The sequence below is a fragment of the Hemicordylus capensis genome, chromosome 12, assembly GCF_027244095.1.
Source record: "Hemicordylus capensis ecotype Gifberg chromosome 12, rHemCap1.1.pri, whole genome shotgun sequence".
Lineage (NCBI taxonomy): Eukaryota > Metazoa > Chordata > Lepidosauria > Squamata > Cordylidae > Hemicordylus > Hemicordylus capensis.
Genome location: NC_069668.1, coordinates 5571033 through 5591972, shown reverse-complemented (window position 1 = coordinate 5591972; position 20940 = coordinate 5571033). Strand labels below are relative to the sequence as shown.

Below are 20940 nucleotides of genomic sequence, written 5' to 3'. Positions count from 1 at the left end.
TGCCCTCTCTCCTGCTTGTCCTCCTGGCCGGCAATCTAAGCAGCAGACAAGCTGCCTGCAAAGAGCTCCTTTTCTCCCCGCCAATCAGCTGATCGGCAGGGCTTGCAGGGAGGCCCCAAGGAAGGCAGGCAGGCAGAGTGGCTCCCACAGCTCCCTGCAGCAGACCCTCTGCCCAGCCCAGCATTTGCCAGGTAGAATGTGAACTCCTTTTTGTGGTCACCCCTCTCCCCCAGATATATAGGGATCTGCTTGCCATAGGGCTTTGATATGGCAGCGGGGGGGAAAGGCAGAAGTCTCTGAATGTTTAATTTAAAACAGCTTGGAAAATTTGCTGGTTTAAAAAAAACTATCTAAAAAATCCTATAAGTGGTTTGTTTCATGGCAGAAAATTATAAAAACTTCTGGAACAAACAATATTATATTTATTTATTTATTCATTCATTGATAAATGCACTTATGCTCAAGTTGTTTTGCAACCCAGAAGGTCTGAGTGAGAACTGCGAAGCATGTGTGGGGCTTTTATTTTATTTTATTTTTCTTGTGTGTGAACTGCTCCCCAATAACTTGCAGGGACTTCAGGGTCAATCTGGCCAACATGTGAATGCAGCACCTCCATTCCAGAGGAGAGGTGTGTTAAAGGGCTTTAAAAGCCTCCTGTGAAAAACCTCCTGCAATCAAACTTTACTGAACATTGTTCAAAATTCTGAGAAAACATACATAGGCTCACACTGCATGGTTGAAAGTCACCTTTGCTAATCTGCAGCAAGGGTCCCATTTTAATAATTAGTGTTTCTAGTGTGTTCTAGGCATTAAAAGAAGCACAAATATATAGTACTCAATGTATATCACTATATATTGTGAAGTGTGTGTGTGTATTCAGTGAAATGTATTTCTAGGCAGCATACTTATTTTGAAATATCAGACTTAAATCCTTGGGGGCCTGGGGTGTGCAGAGGCCCTGGACTTTGGGGGGGGGCATTTTAAAATCTGGTCTTTGGGCCCACTCCAACCTTGCTACGCCCCTGACAAGTAAACTTGCCCTATTAATTCCAGCAAGACTGGTGATGAGTAACTTAGTCTGGATGTAAGCCAGTAACTGGAATAGCCTGGCTCATAACTGGAAACCCTTGTGTGCATATATATATATATATATATACACACACACACACACATTGAAACACATCGCTGAGATCCTCAGCAGGTGATCCTCAGATGAGGAACAAAGAGTGCAGCAGCAGGGGGACAACATGTGTAAGATCTTCCCCTTAGTGGGTGGGGCTGCTCCGGGAAGAGCACCTGCCTGCTTGCATGCAGAAGGTCCCAAGTTCCCTCCCTGGCAGCATCTCCAAGATAGGGCGGAGAGAGACTCTTGTCTTCAACCTTGGAGAAGCCACTGCCAGTATGGGTTGACAATCCTAAGCTAGGCGGACCAAAGGATTGGCTCAGTAGGTAGCAGCTTCCTATATTCCTATGAGCCCTTCCGGTAAGAACACAAGAAGCTGCCTTATACAGCTAAGTACACGTAGGGATACTAAACTAACTAAATAAATAAACCCAAATATGTGTACAGTCTTTACAAGGGACCCGTCTTGTTGAAACCACACTTGTCTCATAGTTGAGGCTGTGCTTAACTTCCAGAAAAATGCCTGGCTATTTTCTTTTTCTTTCTTTTTTCTTTTTGCCATTTTCTGTCCATCAGATTTGCTACGATTTTTCCCAATCATCTTGTGGGCTTGACTGGTTCCAGTTTTATATTTAAATTCAGTTGAGTCTCTTGTGGTGTCTATCGTTTGGGGGTCTTGCTTATATCAGTAATACAGAGATTATCAAACCACCAACCTGAGAATTTCAGTGACTTTATGGCACATCTTCGAGTTGGGATCTTCCTGTGCAAAGAATGCTGGGAAATCACAGTTGGCCCACAAAAGTGATGTCTTTTCTGCCGTGCAGAATATTCCACTCTCCCTTCTGGAGGAGGTTCTCTTGAAGAAAAGAGGTTCAGCTTGTAGGGGGAAAATGCTTCTTTTGAAGAAAGAAGCATTTTTTCTGCAAGCTGCAATGAGAATTATTTAATGACATAATAAATGTAATGTGGAGCTGCCCGTATTTTCCAGAATACAGAGATCCCCTCTTCCTCCAAAAGAAAATATCATTGCCAACACGTACCCCTTTTTAATTCCAGATGTTGGCTTTTCTTGAACAGAAGAGTTGCCAGTGTTAGCAAATCCATATTTTTTACCCATGGATTAAGTTTAGCTCCTTTAATTTCTGGGATATTTAAGCATGACGTATAGGTCCTCGGCAATCTGCTATAATATTTGTTCTACTCAAAGGAGAGGGCCAAATCCAATATTGGTCCAAGTACAGCTGAGGCCAAAGGAAATGAGCAGATGGGGCGGGGTGTATGTGTTAACATACCAATGAGAAATGGTCCAGTGTTGAAGATATACATTCTGCATAAGACCTAAGGAGGATGTCAGGAACTTTCCCCAATAAAATGGCTTCTACTCACCCTGAGCAGAGGCTTGACTAATACATGTCATCTGCAGAGACGGTAGAACCCACTGAAAAAGCCCCCTAGGCAATGGCAGTAGCCAATCACAGCATCTAAGAGGCAGGGTGGTCTGCTGGTCAGAGACAATGCCATTGATTGGTTTAACCAACCAATCAGTCAAACCAATTTGAACCAACTCGCACCTAACTTGCACAAATCTTTAAAGACGTATCTCTGAATTAAATACTCTTTTAATAGTTTTAACACTGCTTTAAAACTTTGTTTTTAACTTTAAACTGTAATGTTTTAACTTTTTGCTGCTGTTCCTTTTTAAATTGTGAGCCCTTTGGGGACTGTAACACACAAGAACCAAGATAGCCTCAGAAAGTAAACTTAAGTTGTGTTCTTAACTCGCAGCTTTACCACTTAACATAGAGAATTTATAAATTGGCTTACCATATCACAGCCTCATAGAGTTGCAGGTCATCTGCTTGAAGCAGGAAATCCAGAGGTCCTGAGGAAACTACTCTCCAATCTCTGCTTGAAGTACTTGAGCAAGGAGAGTTCACCATCCTTCTAGAGAACTGGTCCTTTTGTCCAGCTTATCTTTAGAAGTTTCTTCTAATTTCCATCCAAGATCCATCCTCCCCATACAAGCCCAGACTGTTGAATCTAGTAATGCTTTCGATGGTAGCTCCCAATTAAAGCTTGCAGTATTGCGTACTTCCTATAACATACTATAAACCTTGATTCCGTCCCCGTAGGACACAACAGAAACAGAAGAAGTTGGATCAGATAGGGAGTCTATTTGTATTCGGGCACTGAACATACTAGAGTCTGGTTTTAGCTAGGAAATCAAACCTTGCTTGCAGATTATTTAGCAATTCCTGTTACTGCCAAAGCTATGTGCATTTCTGGAATAAAGCCCTTCACATGTATAAATTCAGTTGCCTTTGCAGCCAGCAGAGTCTGTTTTAAACCTAGCTCCCATTAGGCAAACTAACCTTTCCCACCTGAGAGATTCTCTCTAATCTCAAAAATCTCAGAGCCACTTAGTGATAAGGGCAATGCTTTCTGGATCATAGAATTTAGGAGCTAGAAGGGACCTCGGAGGTCTTCCACCCCCAGCTCAGTGCAGGAGACTGCTGCCGCACCCCCAAGGGATGGCGACCCAGCCTCGGGTTGAAAACCTGCAGTGAAGGAGAGCCCACCTCTGTGCAAGGCAGGCTGGTCCACTGTCAGGCCGCCTTTAGAGTACGGAAATTCCGTGTAGACCAGCTTGAATTGGTCTCTTTGCCATTCCAACCCATTAGTTCTAGGCTTAGAGTTGGCTGTGAGCCATCAATTGCGTCTTTCTTATGACTTGGGTTATTGTTGCTTTCTCTGTTATTACTCAAATGACCTCGGTCTTCTTATTTCACCCAGTCGAGGTTTCATCGCCCAAAGCCTGCCACGACATGAGGCCTGACTGCACTAGAGAAGAGCAAAGTAAGCGACGTTGCAGACGTATGTTATGCATCCAATAGAGTCAACGTTAGTTATTTAGCGCTGCTAGTTATTTGGCCTTTGGATAACTTCACCAGTTCTCCGCTTCAGTCTGGCACCCCCTGCTGAAGGTCCCCACCCTCACACACACACACCCGAACACAAGAGTCCATTGACAAAACTGGCACCCCCTGCTGAAGGTCCCCACCCTCACACACACACCCCCGAACACAAGAGTCCATTGACAAAACTGGCACCCCCTGCTGAAGGTCCCCACCCTCACACACACACCCCCGAACACAAGAGTCCATTGACAAAACAGTTAGCCTAAAACACTTTGGCTAACAGGGAACCTCACAACTCTGCCTATAGGGTTGTTTTTAACACTGTCCTCTGTTTCACCCAAACATTATTCCTGGACTGTACCATTTCAGACAGCTGGTGGGGCAAACAATGTGGTTGACTGATCCATTACATCAGAACTCCCCTGCACAGAGAATCTTAGCAGTCAGTTGTGTGTAGAGGAACCTCGCAGTTTTCCTCCCGCAATGGGGCACATTCTAACATACAGCCCCTCAACCACAGTGTAAAGCAGTCCAGGATGGTTTTAGCTTAGCAGAGCCTCTGCTTTGTGTGTGAAGTAGTTATGCCTCATAATTGTACCTCGGTAGCAATGCATGAAGCTTCATTCCTTGCCAAGCCCTCTCCGCTTGATATCCAGCAAATATCCATGCTTTGTGGAAATAAATATGTGGGATCAGGGGTCACAGATTGCCTGGGGCGTCTTTTGCACAAGGGTCTATGTCCCTGTGCTGCCTACAGGGATTCGTATGGTACAGGAGAGTCTTACTCACATGTGGACTTTTGTGCTGATGACACCTTGATCATCATGTGGCTGTTGGAGACAAGCACCAACCCATTCTCCACATCTCTACATGAAAGGAGCATTTGTGTGGGGCTAGGGTCCCTGCAAAGCCACTTAATGGCACAGCGAGGAAATGCTCGACTAACAAGCAGAAGGTTGCCAGTTTGAATCCCCGCTGGTACTACATAGGAACATAGGAAGCTGCCATATACTGAGTCAGACTATTGGTCTATCCAGCTCAGTATTGTCTGCACAGACTGGCAGCGGCTTCTCCCAGGTTGCAGGCAGGAGTCTCTCCCAACCCTATCTTGGAGATGCTGCCAGGGAGGGAACTTGGAACCTAGATGCTCTTCCCAGAGCGGCCCCATTATCTCCTGAGGGGGATCTCTTTCAGCGCTCACACTTCTAGTCTCCCATTCAAATGCAACCAGGGCAGACCCTGCTTAGCTAGGGGGACAAGTCATGCTTGCCACCACCAGACCAGCTCTGCTACTATATTGGGCAGCAGTTATATAAGAAGATGCTAAAAGGCATCAGCTCATACTGCACAGGAGGAAGCAATGGTAAACCCCTCCTGTTTTCTACCAAAAGAAAACCACCAGGCTCTGTGGGCGCCAGGAGTCGAAATCAACTTGACAGCACACTTTATCTTACCTTTAGGGTCCCTGCAAGAAAATGTATGTTTTAACATTTGGATGGTGACACAGAACTTAGGAAGCGGCCTTCTACTGAGTCAGACCATTGCCCCCTCTAGCTCAGTATTGTCTACACTGACTGGCAGCGGCTCTCCAAGCTTTCAGGCAGGAATCTTTCTTAGTCCTACCTGGAGATGCTGCAAGGGATTGTACCTGGGGCCTTCTGCAGGCAAGCAGATGCTTTTCCATGAGCTACAGCCCCATTCCCTAAGGCGAATGTCTTACAGTGCTCATATGTAGACACCCATCTAAATGCAAACCAAGTCAGACCCTGCTTAGCAAAGGGGATAATTTATGCCTGCTACCACCAGACCAGCTCACCTCCCCAAATGACAACATTCCTCTGCCATTATCTTCAAGTTTTTCTTTCTATAAGAGTTGGCAGCTGCAAAAATCAAGGCAAAGAATCCAGCTTGGTGGTCTGGATTGCCAAGAAATGTGCTGGAAAGTGCTTGTGTGAGTTGTTATTGAAAGCCACCCAGAGACAATTCATAGTCGTAAAATGTTGGGGTATTTTATGTTCTGATATGTAAAATAAAATGTCCACACAATTGTAACAAAGCTTTAGACAAACAAAACAAAACGCCACACCGCATTTTATCTAATGTGGATTCTAATAGAGATTTATCTGTAGCATATATGTTTTATCTAACCAAATCTTAGTTTTTACATCACGAAAGGGTGTAAATTAAAAACAAAGTCTTAAATAGCGGTATTTTAAAAAAATGTCCCTCGCAACATTCATTTTTTTAATTAGGTATTTTGTTGTAAAAAGCAAAGCTGAATAGAACACGTGGGCCTGCATTTGTGTGATATATAGATAGATATTTTAGATAGATAGATATAGATATAGATATAGATATAGATATAGATATAGATATATATATATATATATATATATATATATATATATATATATATATAAAACTATTCAGCATGCAACATTTGTAGTGATTTCCCAGTTCTGATTATAACATCCACACCAGCGATGCACACAGCCTAAGTGAGCAACTCTCTGGTTGTTCTGGAGAAAAACAATGACCTCTTCAGTGGCCACAGGGTGACAAAGAATGCCTCTTCCTTTCCCCCACCTGCCATCTAGCCCCTTGGCGTGGAACAACCCCCGTAGGAAAGTCTCTGCAGCTTATGTTGTGTCGTGGAGAATAATTTGGAATTTGGTGATACTCCCTTGTTGAAGTGTGTGTGGGTTTTAAGCAATACCTTTAGAGTTATAGGAGAGTCTTTGCTTTTGTTTCGAGTTCCTCCCTCAGTAGTCGGTGGCCTGAACTGGGGTTGGCGACCCACACTGGGGCCATGTGGAATCACAGCCATTAAGACAGGAACCTGTTGGGCTTGGGAAAGAGAGAGCTACTGCATTCCTCCTTTCTGGAGCTTCAGGGAAGGAGGTGGCAGCTTGGGCTATACCACTTGCTGCCCCACACAAGAAGGGGACTGGACCTATTCAGGGAGGACAAGCCTCTCAACAGCGAACAGACACAATGGCTCTATGCCACCTCCCGGTTCAGAAGCAGCAGCATGCCTCTGGAAACCAGGTGCTGGGGAGGAACAGTCAGAGAAAGCCATTGGCCTACCTGGTCCTGCTGGCAACTGTGGGAAAGGGATGCTGGGCCTATAGGCTTCTACTCTGATCCAGCAGGGTGGTTCTTACATCCTGGAGCGGGAATCCCTATAAACAAAAACTGTAAGTCAAGTCACAACAAATCAGGGAGGGAGATTTGACGTCTGCTCCTGGTTCTGGTTTTCTGCTGACGGGGTTTTGTTTTTTTTACTTGGAGGGGTGAGGGGACGGTGCCTAAATAAGGTAGAATTTAAAAATATGGCCCCCCTCCCCACCTGCAGCAGTGCTCTTTGTCTTTTACCGCTTCATTCTGCTGCACGGCCACCCCTCTGCGGGAACAGAACAAGTCTAAAAGCAGCACGTTAGAAGTTTGTAAGACTGAAATGTCTGTCTGAGGGGGTCAGGTACAAGGGGCGGCTTCTGCTGCTGAAAACGGCAACCCACCTGGATTCCAGAACCCCCTCCCCACTTAAATGTGTCCTGCACTCACTTGAATCCAAGACAAGTTTTCCAGGTTCCTTGATGTTCCAAACCGGGGGTTGATTTTAAATTCAGAGCCTTTTTCCTTTCAGGTAAATACAGGGACAAACTATATTTAACCTGTTTTTGGTTTGGTTTTTTGTTGTTTTTTGGGGTGGGGGGGTGGGGCGTCATTTTAAATTCAAACTTCAGGTAAAAACAGTAGTTAAACTGTCCTCCCGCCCTGCCACAGTCATGCTGTGCGTCATCCCCTTGAGTGAGCAGCCTGGATTTCTGACACTCGGTCATTTTGCACTGAACGTGACCCCAAAAAGCAAAGGCCAGATGTCCTCTGCATGTGAGCCAGGAAGCTCCCTGCTTCTTATGGTTAAAACTGGATGATTCTACCCCTCTGATCAGGAGGAGATGTGAGGGACGGAAGGCGCATCCAGCCAGACCTTTTCCCCAACAGGTCAAGCCCACTGAAATTGCAGGAGTTCTGCAAGTGTACATACCTTGCCTAACGGTCAGAGGGATTGCCACAAAAGAACTATACTCTTCAGTGGATTCCTCTAGCCTTGGGCAGCTCCGTGTGGTGCTCTGTGTCTGTGTTTCCCCACTCACAACAGCACTCACTTGGGAATCCTTTTCTTTTCTTGCATCAACATATTTCCATGGTTTGATGCAATAGAGGCCAAGTTCACTACTTAAGGGGCTTGTGGACCACAACACTGCTTTTTCTGCTTGTTCTACAACAAGCCAGGAAATCAAAAGGGCCCTATGTGGAAGATGCTAGAGTGTGTGTTTTTTAAAAAAAAAATGAGAAAGGGGTATTTTGTGAGGTCTTTCTTTAGGAGGTAAATATTTCACTGGACATTAGGCCTGGTGGATCCTTTCTATGGAACTGGGTTCCCTCCCCCAACCAAGTTGCCTTTGTGTCTAAAGGAAATGGGCTCTTCCGATACACAAGCACCCATGGAAATGCAGCTTTCGGTAGTTGTCACAGAAGTGCAAGTTACCCACAGGTATTAACACTGAATCAAACACTGTCCAGAAGCTGGTGACCCTGGCCACAACGGTGTCCACGGCGCGGGAGTCATCCATCAGTCCAGTTCTCCACAGTCCCCATTCCTGAATGGTACTGTAACGAGGATTCCCTCGACAGCGAGAAGGTCTGCGAGTACAGAAATTCGTTGGCTGTGCTCAAGTGGGGAGAGGGGGCCTTCCTCTCGCAGACGGAGGGGTGCCCCCTTTCCCTCAGGAATGACGACGCGGGGACTCTCTCCCGGCCCTGAGACTGCGAGAGCTGGTTGTAGACCATGAAGGGGCTGTTCCCCGGCGGCTGCGAGCTTTGGTTTGTGATGGTGGGCAGCCGGGGCATCATGGTGGTGGCGGTGAAGTGGGCAGGGAAAGGCTGGTACGGGACAGTCTCCATCGTCTGGACGCTGTAGCTGGTGTAAGGGGCAACCGAAGTCCACATGTTGCAGCTGAGAGGAGGCGGCGGCGGAGGTGGCGGCAAGTCATCCACCGAGGAGACCCCTGTAATTTCAGCCCCAGAGCCAGAGTACATGCAGGCCTCTCTGGGGGCCACTTCACTGCAGTAGGAGGGGCTGAGCATTTGCTGGTCATAGGGAGGGGGCGAGCGGAAGTAGTGCTCCTCCCCGACAGAAGAGGAGGCTTCCAGGTACGAGCGCTTGCAAGGGAGATCCAGATGCCGGGCGCCCTCTGGAAACAAAGCAAGGAGGACTTAGGTTTGCAAGGCAGGCGGCCCCGGACAAGCCGCACCGCCCGGCAATGCCAATACCTGTTGCACAGGACACGCCTTCTCCACATGCAGTTATGCGACTGCAGATTTGGCTCCTGCTGGGATTCTGAGAGCCCCACATTTCTCTTCAGAGTGAACAGCCACGTTCCTACAACCCTCACGGTTACAGCTTTGCATTTGAAAATGCAATGATGAAAGAAGCACTCTAGGTGGCTGAAACCATGCAAGAAACAGCTCACCTTGCCTGTGACTAGCCTCAGGGTTGCAAGGACTCCCGTGACTTTCCAAGAATCTCAGGGCTGGAAGCCAGCCGCCCAGTGAGTCCTTTCATTCCGCTGCAGGAGCTCAAGCAGGGGTGAGCATAGGAAGCGGCCTTCTACTGAGTCAGACCCTTGCTCCATCGAGCTCAGTATTGTCTTCACAGACTGGCAGCGGCTTCTCCAAGGTTGCAGGCAGGAATCTCTCTCAGCCCCCCTCTTGACCCTCCTGCTGTTGTTGAACTACAACTCCCATCACCCCCAGGCCACAATTTATTGTGGCCGGAAATGATGGGAGTTCAACAAGAGCTGGATGGCCAAGTTTGCCCACCCCTGGCCTAAAATATATCCAGACTCAACAACAGCACCACTGCATCAGCCTGTCCAAACTTGTCTTGAAGGCCGGCAAGGAATGTTTTACTTTCCTAGGCAGCTTATACAGTTGCATGCCAATCGATGTCAGGCTTTAGTCCAGTTGAATCAATGGGGAAATAAGTTGGTAATGACTTAAAGCTGCCCCATGGATTTCAGTGAGATTTGGAATCCAACTAATTTCCTAAGATTTGGAGCCAAAGGGTTTTCCCTAACGAGCCAAAGACTAAACTGTTGAGGGAACCCTGAGTACCTTGGACTCGTAGATGGGTTCCTCAGTTAGAAGATGAGGATTGGCAAGATCTTCCCCTGCAAGACACAGCCAAACTGGCAAATGTGTGTGAGCAAGGCCTCTCTCCTTGGTGGCAAGATCTGGCCCACATGGCGAGTAAGCCCCCTAACACACAACCCATGATGCTCTGCAGTGCACAGGGGTTCCTTTCAGTGTAGAAAGAGTGCCCTGGATGCAGAAAGTCATCGCTTTAGTTGAAACCGTGTCTTGTCTCCAGCAGGTATGGTGACCAGTTGACCCCAGTCATCTTTCGTGAGATCCTTTGAACTAAGTTAAAAACTGGAGAAATCATCCAAATAGTTTCCTGCCTAAACCAAACTTACCCCTTTTGTTTAATATCTCTTCATACAAGCTGCGTTGTGGAGTCCTCATCCTGTGCAACTTACGGCCTAATCCAACACAGCGCTGGGTGCGCCTGAACCCACCAATTTCAATGGACCAAGGCACACCTAACGCTACAACACGGGATTAGTTCGTTTGTTGAGCGAGCCCTGCAGTCAGTCGTTGGATCATCTACAACCCTGCTACCGCCTTCCTCCTAATCTAGTCATGCCACTTATTTTTCAAAAGCGATTATTTACTATCAAAATGACAGGATCCTGCTATCCTCCAGCTAATCCACTCAATCTTCATCTGGGGGCTTTATCAGTCAAAAGTTAAATGAGTGGGGCTACCACTTTCTTACATCCAAGGGTTCCTTTTCATTCATCTCCATAACAGATAGGCCGCATTGCTTTTGTAGTGTTGCTTTTGACAAGTCCAAGGAGGCTTAAAATGTCTTATCGTGAGCAGTCACTAAAAAAAATTACGCTACGTTTGCCAGGAATTTCTGTCAAGAGCTTCAGAACTCTCTCAAGAGAAAGCTAAGGACTTGCTCTGGCAACTGGGAAAAGTGGAGAATCTCCCTTTCCTGTTCCTAAGGGCAGGTCCTGCTGTCTAAGGGCCAACACAGGTATTGTTTTAAACACATGTTCTGAAGCTGCATCTTTCTTTGGTCTTTGTGAGATAGTATGGCCTAGTTCACATGACAATCTGAATCTGGGTTTAAGGTGGGTTACTGACATTCGCATGATTGTGCAAACCCATGCCTGGGTCAAGACAATCATATGAATGTCACTAATACACATTAAATCTAAATTTGAACAGTTGTGTGCACCAGGCCAATGTGTGGTGAGGAGGAATCCAGATGGGGACTGCAGTGGGAAAGAGAACTTTCGCTCTTTGCCTGTAATCACAGATGTAATCTGGATTCCCACCCTCATCTTTCCCACTTCCCATCCCCCAGTTAGCAGCTGAGAGGGGTGGGTGGGATCCAGATCAGCCCCACAGCTGGGGCAAAAGACAAAAGCGCCCTGTGTGTGCTGTTTTGCTAAGAAAGAATAACTCTGCATGTCGGGAGAGGAACAAGTTATACCACTTTTAGGCAGAAGTCAACATCACATGCTTAAAATAAAATCTAGTTTGACCCTAGGCGTCAACTTGCCAAGTGGCATGATTAACAGCTTGCACTGTTCATTAGCTGCACTGTTCACCACTTCATTTTCCTTTTAAGCCAAGGTGTTTTGAACTCTGACTGAATAAGACCACCTCTGCCCCATCCAGCCAAAACAGATGAGATGTATGGGAGAGAAAAAGATTTCCTGGGGTTAACTAGGCAAAAAGATCTCCTAAGAGATCCCCATTTACACAATAGGAGTTGGCATGCAACAACCCTGGACTGGGGTAATGGTAAAAACCAGCTATGTTGAAAGGGTTGTGAGAGACAGGCTAATTTTAAAAATACAGCCACATATTACAGGGGGATTCTAGGACTCCAGAAAAATTGTTAGATTTCACTGGGACTCAAATCCATGAGGCCATTTAAAGTCATGACCAAATGGGTTCCCGCTGATTTCAATGGGGCTTAAGCACAACTAACATTCACCACTGCCTGCATTTGACGTTCCCATCCTGTCAAGGATGTTCACATGTATGCTTATGCTGATCCTCCATGGAGATTGCTATGGGCTTCCCAGGGGAATCTGATGGGTCACAATGGGAAACAGGACACTGGACTAGATAGGCCTTGGGCCTGATCCAGCAGGGTTGTTCCTGTGAATCAATAACTCAAGCACCTGCAGAAACACCACCATCACAACACACACCTACAAAGCAGGATTACCTCGTCGTTTCAGGCAGTGATAGAAGAGCCCCGATTCTCTCTGTGCTGTGAAGGTGTTGAGGGGCAGGTCTTGGGCATCCGACGCCGCAAACTGCATGTGAGCGCCGTTTTCGTACTGGTAATGCTGGGGGCCTTGGTGGCCCCCGTGCAGGGAGCCGACGTCAGATTTCACTGAGAGCTGACCGTGAGTGGACACCAGCCTCTGCCTCATAATGCTTTTGGAGATGACAGGATACTCTTTGCTGCAGGCGTGGTGGGAGAAGGACACGTCTTTTAGCAGGTTTAAGCAGCAACAGAATGAAATCACCATCCCCGTCATCTAACGATTGTGTGGTTCTAGAGCAGTGGCTTTGGGGCTGCACTCACAGAAACGTAGAGTTGGAAGGGACCTTGGAGGTCTTCAGAATCTGCCACCACATCCCTGACAAGAGGGCCACCCATCTCCTGTTTGGAAATCTGCCACGAAGGAGACCCCACTGCAGTGGCTGTGCCTTGCCCAGGGCCAGACAGACTGTCAGAATGTCCTCCTCACTGAATTTCCTTCCTTGTCGTTCCAACCCACTGCCTTGCCTGCAGGAGCAGCAGAGAACAGGGATGTGCACAAACCTGCTCAGCGTTCCATTCAGGAAACGCCAGACAGGTTCGAACGTGGGAGCGGGGTCGGCTTTAAGACGCAGGGAGGGTGCTCTTACCTCCCCTGCTGCATTTCCCCCTCCAACACGGCTTTTAAAAAATGCTGGCGTGGGGCGGTTATATACCCTCTTGCCGCCCCAGTCAACGTAAAAACGGAAGTGGCAGGCTCCTGTCACACACATGCGCATGCATGGCACTCACATGTGTGGCAGGTGTCCACGTGCCCACTTCCAGTTTTACACTGACCGGGGCTGCAAGAGGGTATACAGCCACCCCGGGCCAGCACCCTCCCCACACCTTAAAGCCACCACCCTCAGCCTCCCAGGTGTGCTCAGAACCAGTTCTGTGCACACCCCTAGCAGAGAAGAAGCCTGCACCTTCTTTTAAGTGACAGCCCTTCAGACATTGGGAGGCCACCATCATGGTTCCCCCGCCCCCAACCTTCTCTTCTCCTGGAGGTTTTCCACACATGGCTCTATGCCTCGGGTACCTGAAAAGACTCCTCAAGGGATTAGAGGGACCATTCCCACCTCCATCAACAATGTCAGAGAAAATAGAAGCCTGGGGGGAGGGGTTCAAAAGCTGCTGGAAATGGAGGATTTTTCCCACCCCAGACAGATAACTTGGGCTAGGCCAGAATTTGCAGCCTCCTCCCACTGTTCCAGAAAGCAGCTTAGCAAGGGTCCCTCAAGGAGACATTCTCGGGGGAGGCCTGGCTAATTTCCCTGAAAGACAGCTGGACTGCTGCCTGCCATTACCAATTTCCCCCTGCAAGGCGAAGTTTCAAGAAGGGCAGCTATGAGCCCCTCAGTCTGGCCAGCACTTTGCATGATCCAACTGTGCGCCCCAGGACATGCCCCCAAATCCTCTGCGTTCCTCCGCAGACAAACTGGCAGCACTTCCCCAAAGGGAAACAATTGGGCAACCATTTCCATTTCACCTGGAGACGCGGGTTGCCAAGCACAGCTCAGCCTCGACTACGACTACGATTTATATACTGCTTTTCAACTAAGACATTTACATTACAGTGGTTTGCAGAGAAGAAGAAGAAGAAGAAGAAGAAGAAGAAGAAGAAGAAGAAGAAGAAGAAGAAGAAGAAGAAGAAGAAGAAGAAACGACACCAGCCACAGCGGGGGATACAGTGCTGGGGTTACTGTTGCTGTCTCCCTGCTAAACAGAAGAGAATCGCTCCTTTGAAAGGTTTCTCTTTGCCTGGTTGCCAGAAGAGCTGTGGGTGGTTCAGAGCAAAACAGCCTCTCCCGATTCCCACCTGCGAGATGCATATCATTTATTTATAGTCCGCTTCTGCCAAGTTCACTTGGACTTGTGCCCAAGCAGCCTCCACATGGCAAAACAACAACAACCACCCCCACTACCCATCCAGAAAGATCCAGGTCAGCCACGGCTTGGAACTGAGCCCGGAGGCCCGTTCCAGCCAAAGGAAGGAGCGGCAGGCAGACGCCCCACAGGATGGCTCCGTGGCTGGACTGCAGCTTAAGGCAGAGCATTCCAATGGTCCACACTTATTTATCTATTTATTACATTTATATCCCACTCTTCTTCCAAGGAGCCCCAGAGCGGGGTGTACTACATATTTAGATTCCTCCTCACAACAACCCTGTGAAGTAGGTTAGGCTGAGAGAGAAGTGACTGGCCCAGAGTCACCCAGCAAGTCTCATGGCTGAATGGGGATTTGAACTCAGGTCCTCCCAGTCCTAGTCCAGCACTCTAACTACTACACCACACACAACACTAGCTTGTTAAGGAGGAGGGTCTAGGCAAGTCCTCTTTCCCCTGACATGCTGGTTTCCAATCTGTAAGAAAGTTTTTCTAGGGAAAGAACCACTCAGACATCCCACTGCCCAACCTGCAGTCTGAAATGGTGCAGCCCAGAGACCTCAGTGGGGTCTAGCAGGCGGCTTCCCCTGTTACCATCCAATCCCACAGGAAGCAGCCTTACAGCAAGACACACCATTCGTCTTACTTCTTGTTTTTGTGTGTAAGCCATTTTGAGAACTTTTGTTGATAAGAGTTGTAAACTCTATTCATAGTAGTTGTCCATGCCTGGAGATGCTGCCAGAAAGTGAACCTGGGACCTTCTGCAGGCCAAACAAGGGCTCTAGCACTAAGCTACAGCCCCATCCCTGTCCAAATATGGCTGAGAGGGACATATCAAGCTGCTGTCCACTGAGTCAGACACTTGGTACATCTAGCTCAGTGTTGCCTACACTGACTGGCAGCAGCTCTCCAAGGATTCAGGCCAGAGTCTTTCCCAGCAGATACTAGCAGGGATTTTAGCGGAGGCCTTCTGCAGATTAACACAGGTGCTTTGCCACTGAAAGGCAGGCCTTCTCTGCATCACACAAAACTGTGGAGCAGCCATATTTTACAGGATTGTGCCCTGTGGGCCTTCCCAACACCTGACAAAAGAGAGACTTCAGAAGCGATGGTATCCCATTTTTCCCCCATTCACAGAGTTTTATCTTGGTGGAAGGAAAACATCCATGGAGCAGCTTAATCTTGTGGTCATGTCCTCTGTCCCTTTCGGTTCTCACCTTTGCAGTCTCGCCACACGCAGGTCACTGTCGTCACTCCCCCGAAAGCCCTTGGCAAATGGATTGTTTTCTATCTTCAGCTGGGTGATCTTTTAAGAGAAAGAGACAATCCAGGTGAGCCTCGCCCTGGAGAATACAGGTGTGTCTGTGGTGCAAATGGGGATGAGCTGAGCAGTGATCCCCTCTTGGTTTTGCAAGGATGTGTGGCAGAACATTTGCAAGATGTGACAGGAAGCTGTTCTTAGACCTCTGGAACCTCCTTCCTTGGGAGAGCCGAGAGGCAGGCTGCACCTGCCTAAGAACAAGGATCGGGCCCAAGGTGGGCCCATCTGGTCCAGCCTCCTGTTTCACACAGTGGGAAGCCCACAGGCAGTTTCTTGCTGGAAGGAAAAGTCTCTCCTAACAGCAGCACAATTTCCCAATCGCAGCAAGGGTTTCTTTCCCTTCCCCCATCTTAGCAGGGATAGGTGGGTGCCATGTGGATTGGGAATTCCTCTGTTCCGGGGAGCTCCTTTAGCCCCTTGCAGTAGTGCCAAATACTTCTCCCCGCAAAACTGGAAAAACAGCTCTCTAGCAGTCCCCAGTGCAACCTGATATGTGGGCACCTCAACCCAAGGATACGCAGGCCACAAAACGTGGCACCTCAGTGGTCGAGGGGGAAGTGCAGAACAGAGGAAGAGAGGCTCCTTCCCCACACAGGCCTCAAGGATGACTTATTTTGCCCACCCCACCCCTTAAGGAGGACAACAGCTCCAGACAGGGCTCCCAGTGCAGCAACCCAACAGGGAAAGTGTCCCCTTCCCAGCTTGTCTTGATGGAAAATAAGGAGAAGCAGCAAGTCCCACTGACTTCCCAGCAGGAGGAACTCAAAGCCAGTAGGGCCTCTCATTCCTTGCATTCCTCCAAGCCAGATTATGCAGCCTGTACCTCCAAAATAATGCAGAGAGGGAACACACGGGGGCGGGGACACACCGTGTTTGGATCCACAAGCCACTTAAGCAGATTATATGCACAGGCATTTCAGTGGTTATGCTGTTTTCAGTCTCCTGGCTGTCTTTGTGATGTTTGGAGCTACTCTGCTGGCTTTGATTTTGTGGATTTAAAAAGAAAAATATTGATGTATAGTTATTTTGTGGCTTTAATTATGTAAGCCACCCTGAGCTTTTGTTTTGGACTGGAAGGGTGGGCAATAAATGTTAATAAATCAATAAGTATGCAGGTTAAAATGCTGTTGGACCCCATCCCCTGGTACTGTCACATCAAACATTGTAAGTATGTTGGCACAAAAGACCTTGTGAATCACAGCTACACCACAAAAGAAGATGACTGCCAAGTTATGTACAGCCTATAGAAAACCAGCCCAACTAAAACTTGGCTTGGTGGCCAATCAGCATCAAGAAGAGACTCATTTCTCCCTGAGGCTGAAGGAAATGGGATGTGTGGAAGGAAGAGGGTGAGCGGCTGGCCGGCATCCCGCCCCACTGCGCCCTCCTGCAAGCCACACCCTGCAAGGCAGCGACATTTCAAAGAAGGTCAGCTTGCCGTTCCAACAACACTGTCCGGCTGTGGTTTTCCTGGCATGCTCGTCTTGGCCTCCTGTTTAATTCCTTTGGATTCTCAGGAATGTTTAAGTTGGCTTTTTGTATTTTTAGCCTCTTTTCCATTCCCTGTCCCTGCCTTTCTCGGGACTTCTCAGCCAAAAGAAGATGTGTCAATATGTGATTTTGCTGGCATGGTGCACCGCTCAGGACAGTCATGTTGGGACCAGCTCCAAGCAGACTGGAAATCACGCCTGTGTTGTGTGCTTCCCGGCTGAGGGTGTGAGCTGCTCCCCTCTGCCTCATGTGGGCCTTGCCCAGCTGGTTCCTTAAGTTGTGGTGGGTTCTGCGGCAGCTGAACCATCTCCCCAAGTCTACACAACGCTTCGAGCCTCGTCCAAACCTCCCCCCACAGACTGGCAGGCAACGACACACTTCTTAACTAAGCTCCTTTGTTTGGTAACTCAGGGCAGAGGACACTCTTGACTGACATTACAAACGAGTCCTTCTGGCGGGATGTCGAATTTTCGGTGGACAGTGTCCTACTCTCTCTTGCTGCTCTCCCTCATTTCTTATTTCTTGCAGCCTTTGCAACGGCCGCAAGAGTTCCACAAGCCTTGCTTTAGAGTTTGCAGGAGGAGAGCTTCACCCACCCCCTCCTCCGGGCTATACAGTGAAAGTAAGGTTGCCCTCAACCCTTGGGCAATTTTTTAAAAGGATGATGCACCAGGGCTCAAATTCATGGGAGCCAGAACTTTTCAACTGAAAACCCTGATCCCTAATTTCAGGTGTGGATTCTGCACATGCTCAGAGGCACTGTCTTGATTAGTCCAGATTTCAGGCCTGAGCACTGAACAAAGGGAACCTCTTCTAGGAAGCAGCCCTGCTAATCCTATACCGCACACCACTTCCCTGCCAGGATATTAAGTCCCTCTGGCCTTTGCTATTATATACACCTTTAACCCTGTTGTTGCCACCTCTTTAGGCTCTGTCTTGTTCCTTCACCTCTGTCATGACTGGACACAGAGCTTGTGAAGGAGTGATCCGTTTCTATATTGTATGTAATCTCACAATATCCTCGAGGTATGAGGATATTCCCCGTCACCAAAATGATAGAAGTTGGTACTGATCACTCTGGAAGCCTTTAGCTGGCAAGCATCATTGACAGGAGTAACATATTACGAGGAGCTATTAAAGAGGCTCTGGACAGATTCCCTGGTTAACCATGTTGAGGCTATAAGGTTACGCCTGCAACTATAACTTTGCAACCAAGAGTCACACCAAGCGTTTCTGGCTTGGGCTCCAACGGAGCCTGTTTTTATTTGAACACATGTCTTGGTAATAAGACGCTTGTTTGTGGCTCAGTAATGCCAGTGTTTTAGAAGTTAAAATAATACGCTCTCCTAGCTGGGGGATCCTTTTCGGAGAGGGCACATAGATATAGCGACAGCCCAGATCGGACGTAGGTTAACTGAACTTAGCTACTCCTAGGGGATTCTGTGCCCTGCAGAATGCTAAGTATTTATCTTCTGCTTTTCCAAAACTCAAGTCGGAGCACAACCGAAGAAAAGAAAAGGACAAGCAAGCAAAGCCAAACAATTAAAACCACAATATCATCAATAGGAATCGAACAACCCGGGGGTGGGGGCTGGGAGTCATTTGAGGTTTGTTGGGAGAACTTCCTACAGCCTTTTTGAAAATATGGTAAAGTGGACACTTCCCGAAACTCTTCTGTAGGGCTGCACTTCTATATGGCTACACAACTCCCATCACCCACAGTGGCCAATAGTGGAACTGTAGCCCAACATCTGCAGGAGGGCCCTGCTTGCTAAGTCAGGATGTGTGAAGAAAGAGGGGAGTACTCCTCACGCATTCAGAGGTGCTCTCTCTCCTCTACCAACCTCCACACAAGGAAAACCAGCCCTAATCAACACCCAAGGGGTGCGGCAGGGTCGGAGGGATCTCAGGATTTTAGCTAGTCTAGCCATCTTAAGTGGCGCAGAAAGGAACATGCTCGACTAACAAGCAGAAGGTTGCCGGTTCAAATCCCCGCTGGTACACTTCCCAGACTATGGGAAACACCTATATCGGGCAGCAGTGATATAGGAAGATACTGAAAGGCATCATCTCATACTTGGCTGGAGATGACAATGGTCAACCCCTCTTGTATTCTACCAAAGACAACCACAGGGCTCTGTGGTCGCCAGGAGTCAAAATCGACTTGACAGCACACTTTACTTACTTAGTGATACTCTGCCACTTCAAATGTTGAGCATGGTGAAAAATAACCTTTTCACAAGCGACAGAGGTTGGTGGTGTTTCTAGGCCTAAAGGCTGTGATAAGAAGTTTGAAAACCTGTGGTGAGGGCTTAACGAAAGTCAGGAAAGACTAGACAAGGGTTTGGTGTTATATATAGCTGCTTATCTTCTCCCTTGCTCCTCACCTTTACAGAAGGTTCTAGAGAACATTCCGATGCTGCAAATAAATTTGGAGATTTAGCGTGGGCGCAAATCATGCATTGAAAGTTCTGAGTTGGTGCACTAGGCAGTTCTAGATTTTCAAAGCATCTGAATAGATGACATCTGTAAAGACCTTGAGGATGGAAATACACACGGAAAAACAAGGAATGTTTTCCAAAAGATCTCTGAACTCAGAAGGAGGTTCCAACCTCGAAATGGTATGTTCAGGGATGACAAAGGACAGATAGTAAATGATTCAGAGAAGATCAAACAGAGATGGAAGGAGTATATTGAAAATCTTGTACAGCAGGAATGTCAACGATACTCTAGAAGATATTCCCTACTTGCAAGAACCTCTGGTACAGGAAGATGAAATTAGATCTGCTCTCCAGTCATTACAGAGTCAGAAGGCTACAGGAATTGATGGAATAGCTGCAAAAATATGGCAGGCAACAGAAGAAGAATCAGTCAAGGCTTTAACCAAACTTTGCCATCAAATCTGGAGAACACCACAGTGGACAACAGATTGGAAGAGGTCAGTCTACATTCCCATACCAAAGAAAGGCGACTTAACAGATTGCGCAAACCATCACAGAATATCCTTAATTTCACATGCTAGCAAAATAATGCTCAGGATCATCCAACGTGGATTAGTACCCTACGTGGAAAGGGGAATGCCAGATGTTCAAGCTGGATTCAGAAAAGGCCAAAGAACAAAAGGCATCATTGCCAATGCATGCTGGATAATCAAGAAAGTCAAAGAATACCAAAAAGAAGTCAATATGTGCTTTATTGACATATTTATTGCTGTTAACTACCCAGAGACGAGGGGTGGTGTACAAATTCAATAAATAAATAAATATTGACTACAGAAAAGCCTCCGATTGCGTCAACCATGTCATGTCGTGAAATATCCTTAGGAAAATGGGCGTCCCAGAACATCTCATTGTTCTCATGAGAAACCTATTCACAGGTCAGGAAGCCAAGTCCAGATGGAACATGGTGAAACAGACTGGTTCCAGATTGGCAAAGGAGTAAAACACTTTCTTTTCTACTTTCTAGTAGAAAGTCTTTTCTACTTTCTCTTTATTTATTAAACTGATATGCTGAACATATACTGAGAGAAGCTGGATTGGAAGAAGATGAATGTGGTTCTAAAGTTGGAGGAAGAAACATCAATAATCTGCGCTACGCTGATGACACCACTCTGATAGCTGAGAATGCGGATGATCTGCAAGCTCTAGTAATGAAAGTCAAGGAGCACAGTGAGAAAAATGGGACTACGACTAAATGTAAAGAAGACTAAACTAATGACAACAGGTGCAGGAAC

The 20940-nt window shown here is 47.4% G+C and overlaps 2 protein-coding genes across 5 annotated transcripts in view; one reads left to right on the top strand and one right to left on the bottom strand.

Annotated features, from left to right (window-relative positions):
- Nucleotides 1–20940, top strand: part of BRIP1 (BRCA1 interacting helicase 1) — a 294634-nt gene that overhangs the window by 267420 nt on the left and 6274 nt on the right. The window contains exon 28 of the mRNA XM_053274533.1: nucleotides 3920–3982. The gene's annotated coding sequence lies outside the window, so the exon portion shown is untranslated. The remainder of the gene's footprint in view (nucleotides 1–3919; nucleotides 3983–20940) is intronic.
- The window catches only part of TBX4 (T-box transcription factor 4), a 132586-nt gene continuing 119405 nt past the window's right edge, over nucleotides 7760–20940 (bottom strand). For all 4 annotated transcript variants that reach the window (XM_053274545.1, XM_053274548.1, XM_053274546.1 and 1 more), the window contains 3 exons: nucleotides 15613–15701; nucleotides 12425–12666; nucleotides 7760–9302 (listed from right to left, as the gene is read on the bottom strand). In XM_053274545.1, coding sequence (XP_053130520.1) covers nucleotides 8674–9302; nucleotides 12425–12666; nucleotides 15613–15701 — 960 coding nt within the window. In that variant the 3' untranslated portion in view covers nucleotides 7760–8673. The remainder of the gene's footprint in view (nucleotides 9303–12424; nucleotides 12667–15612; nucleotides 15702–20940) is intronic.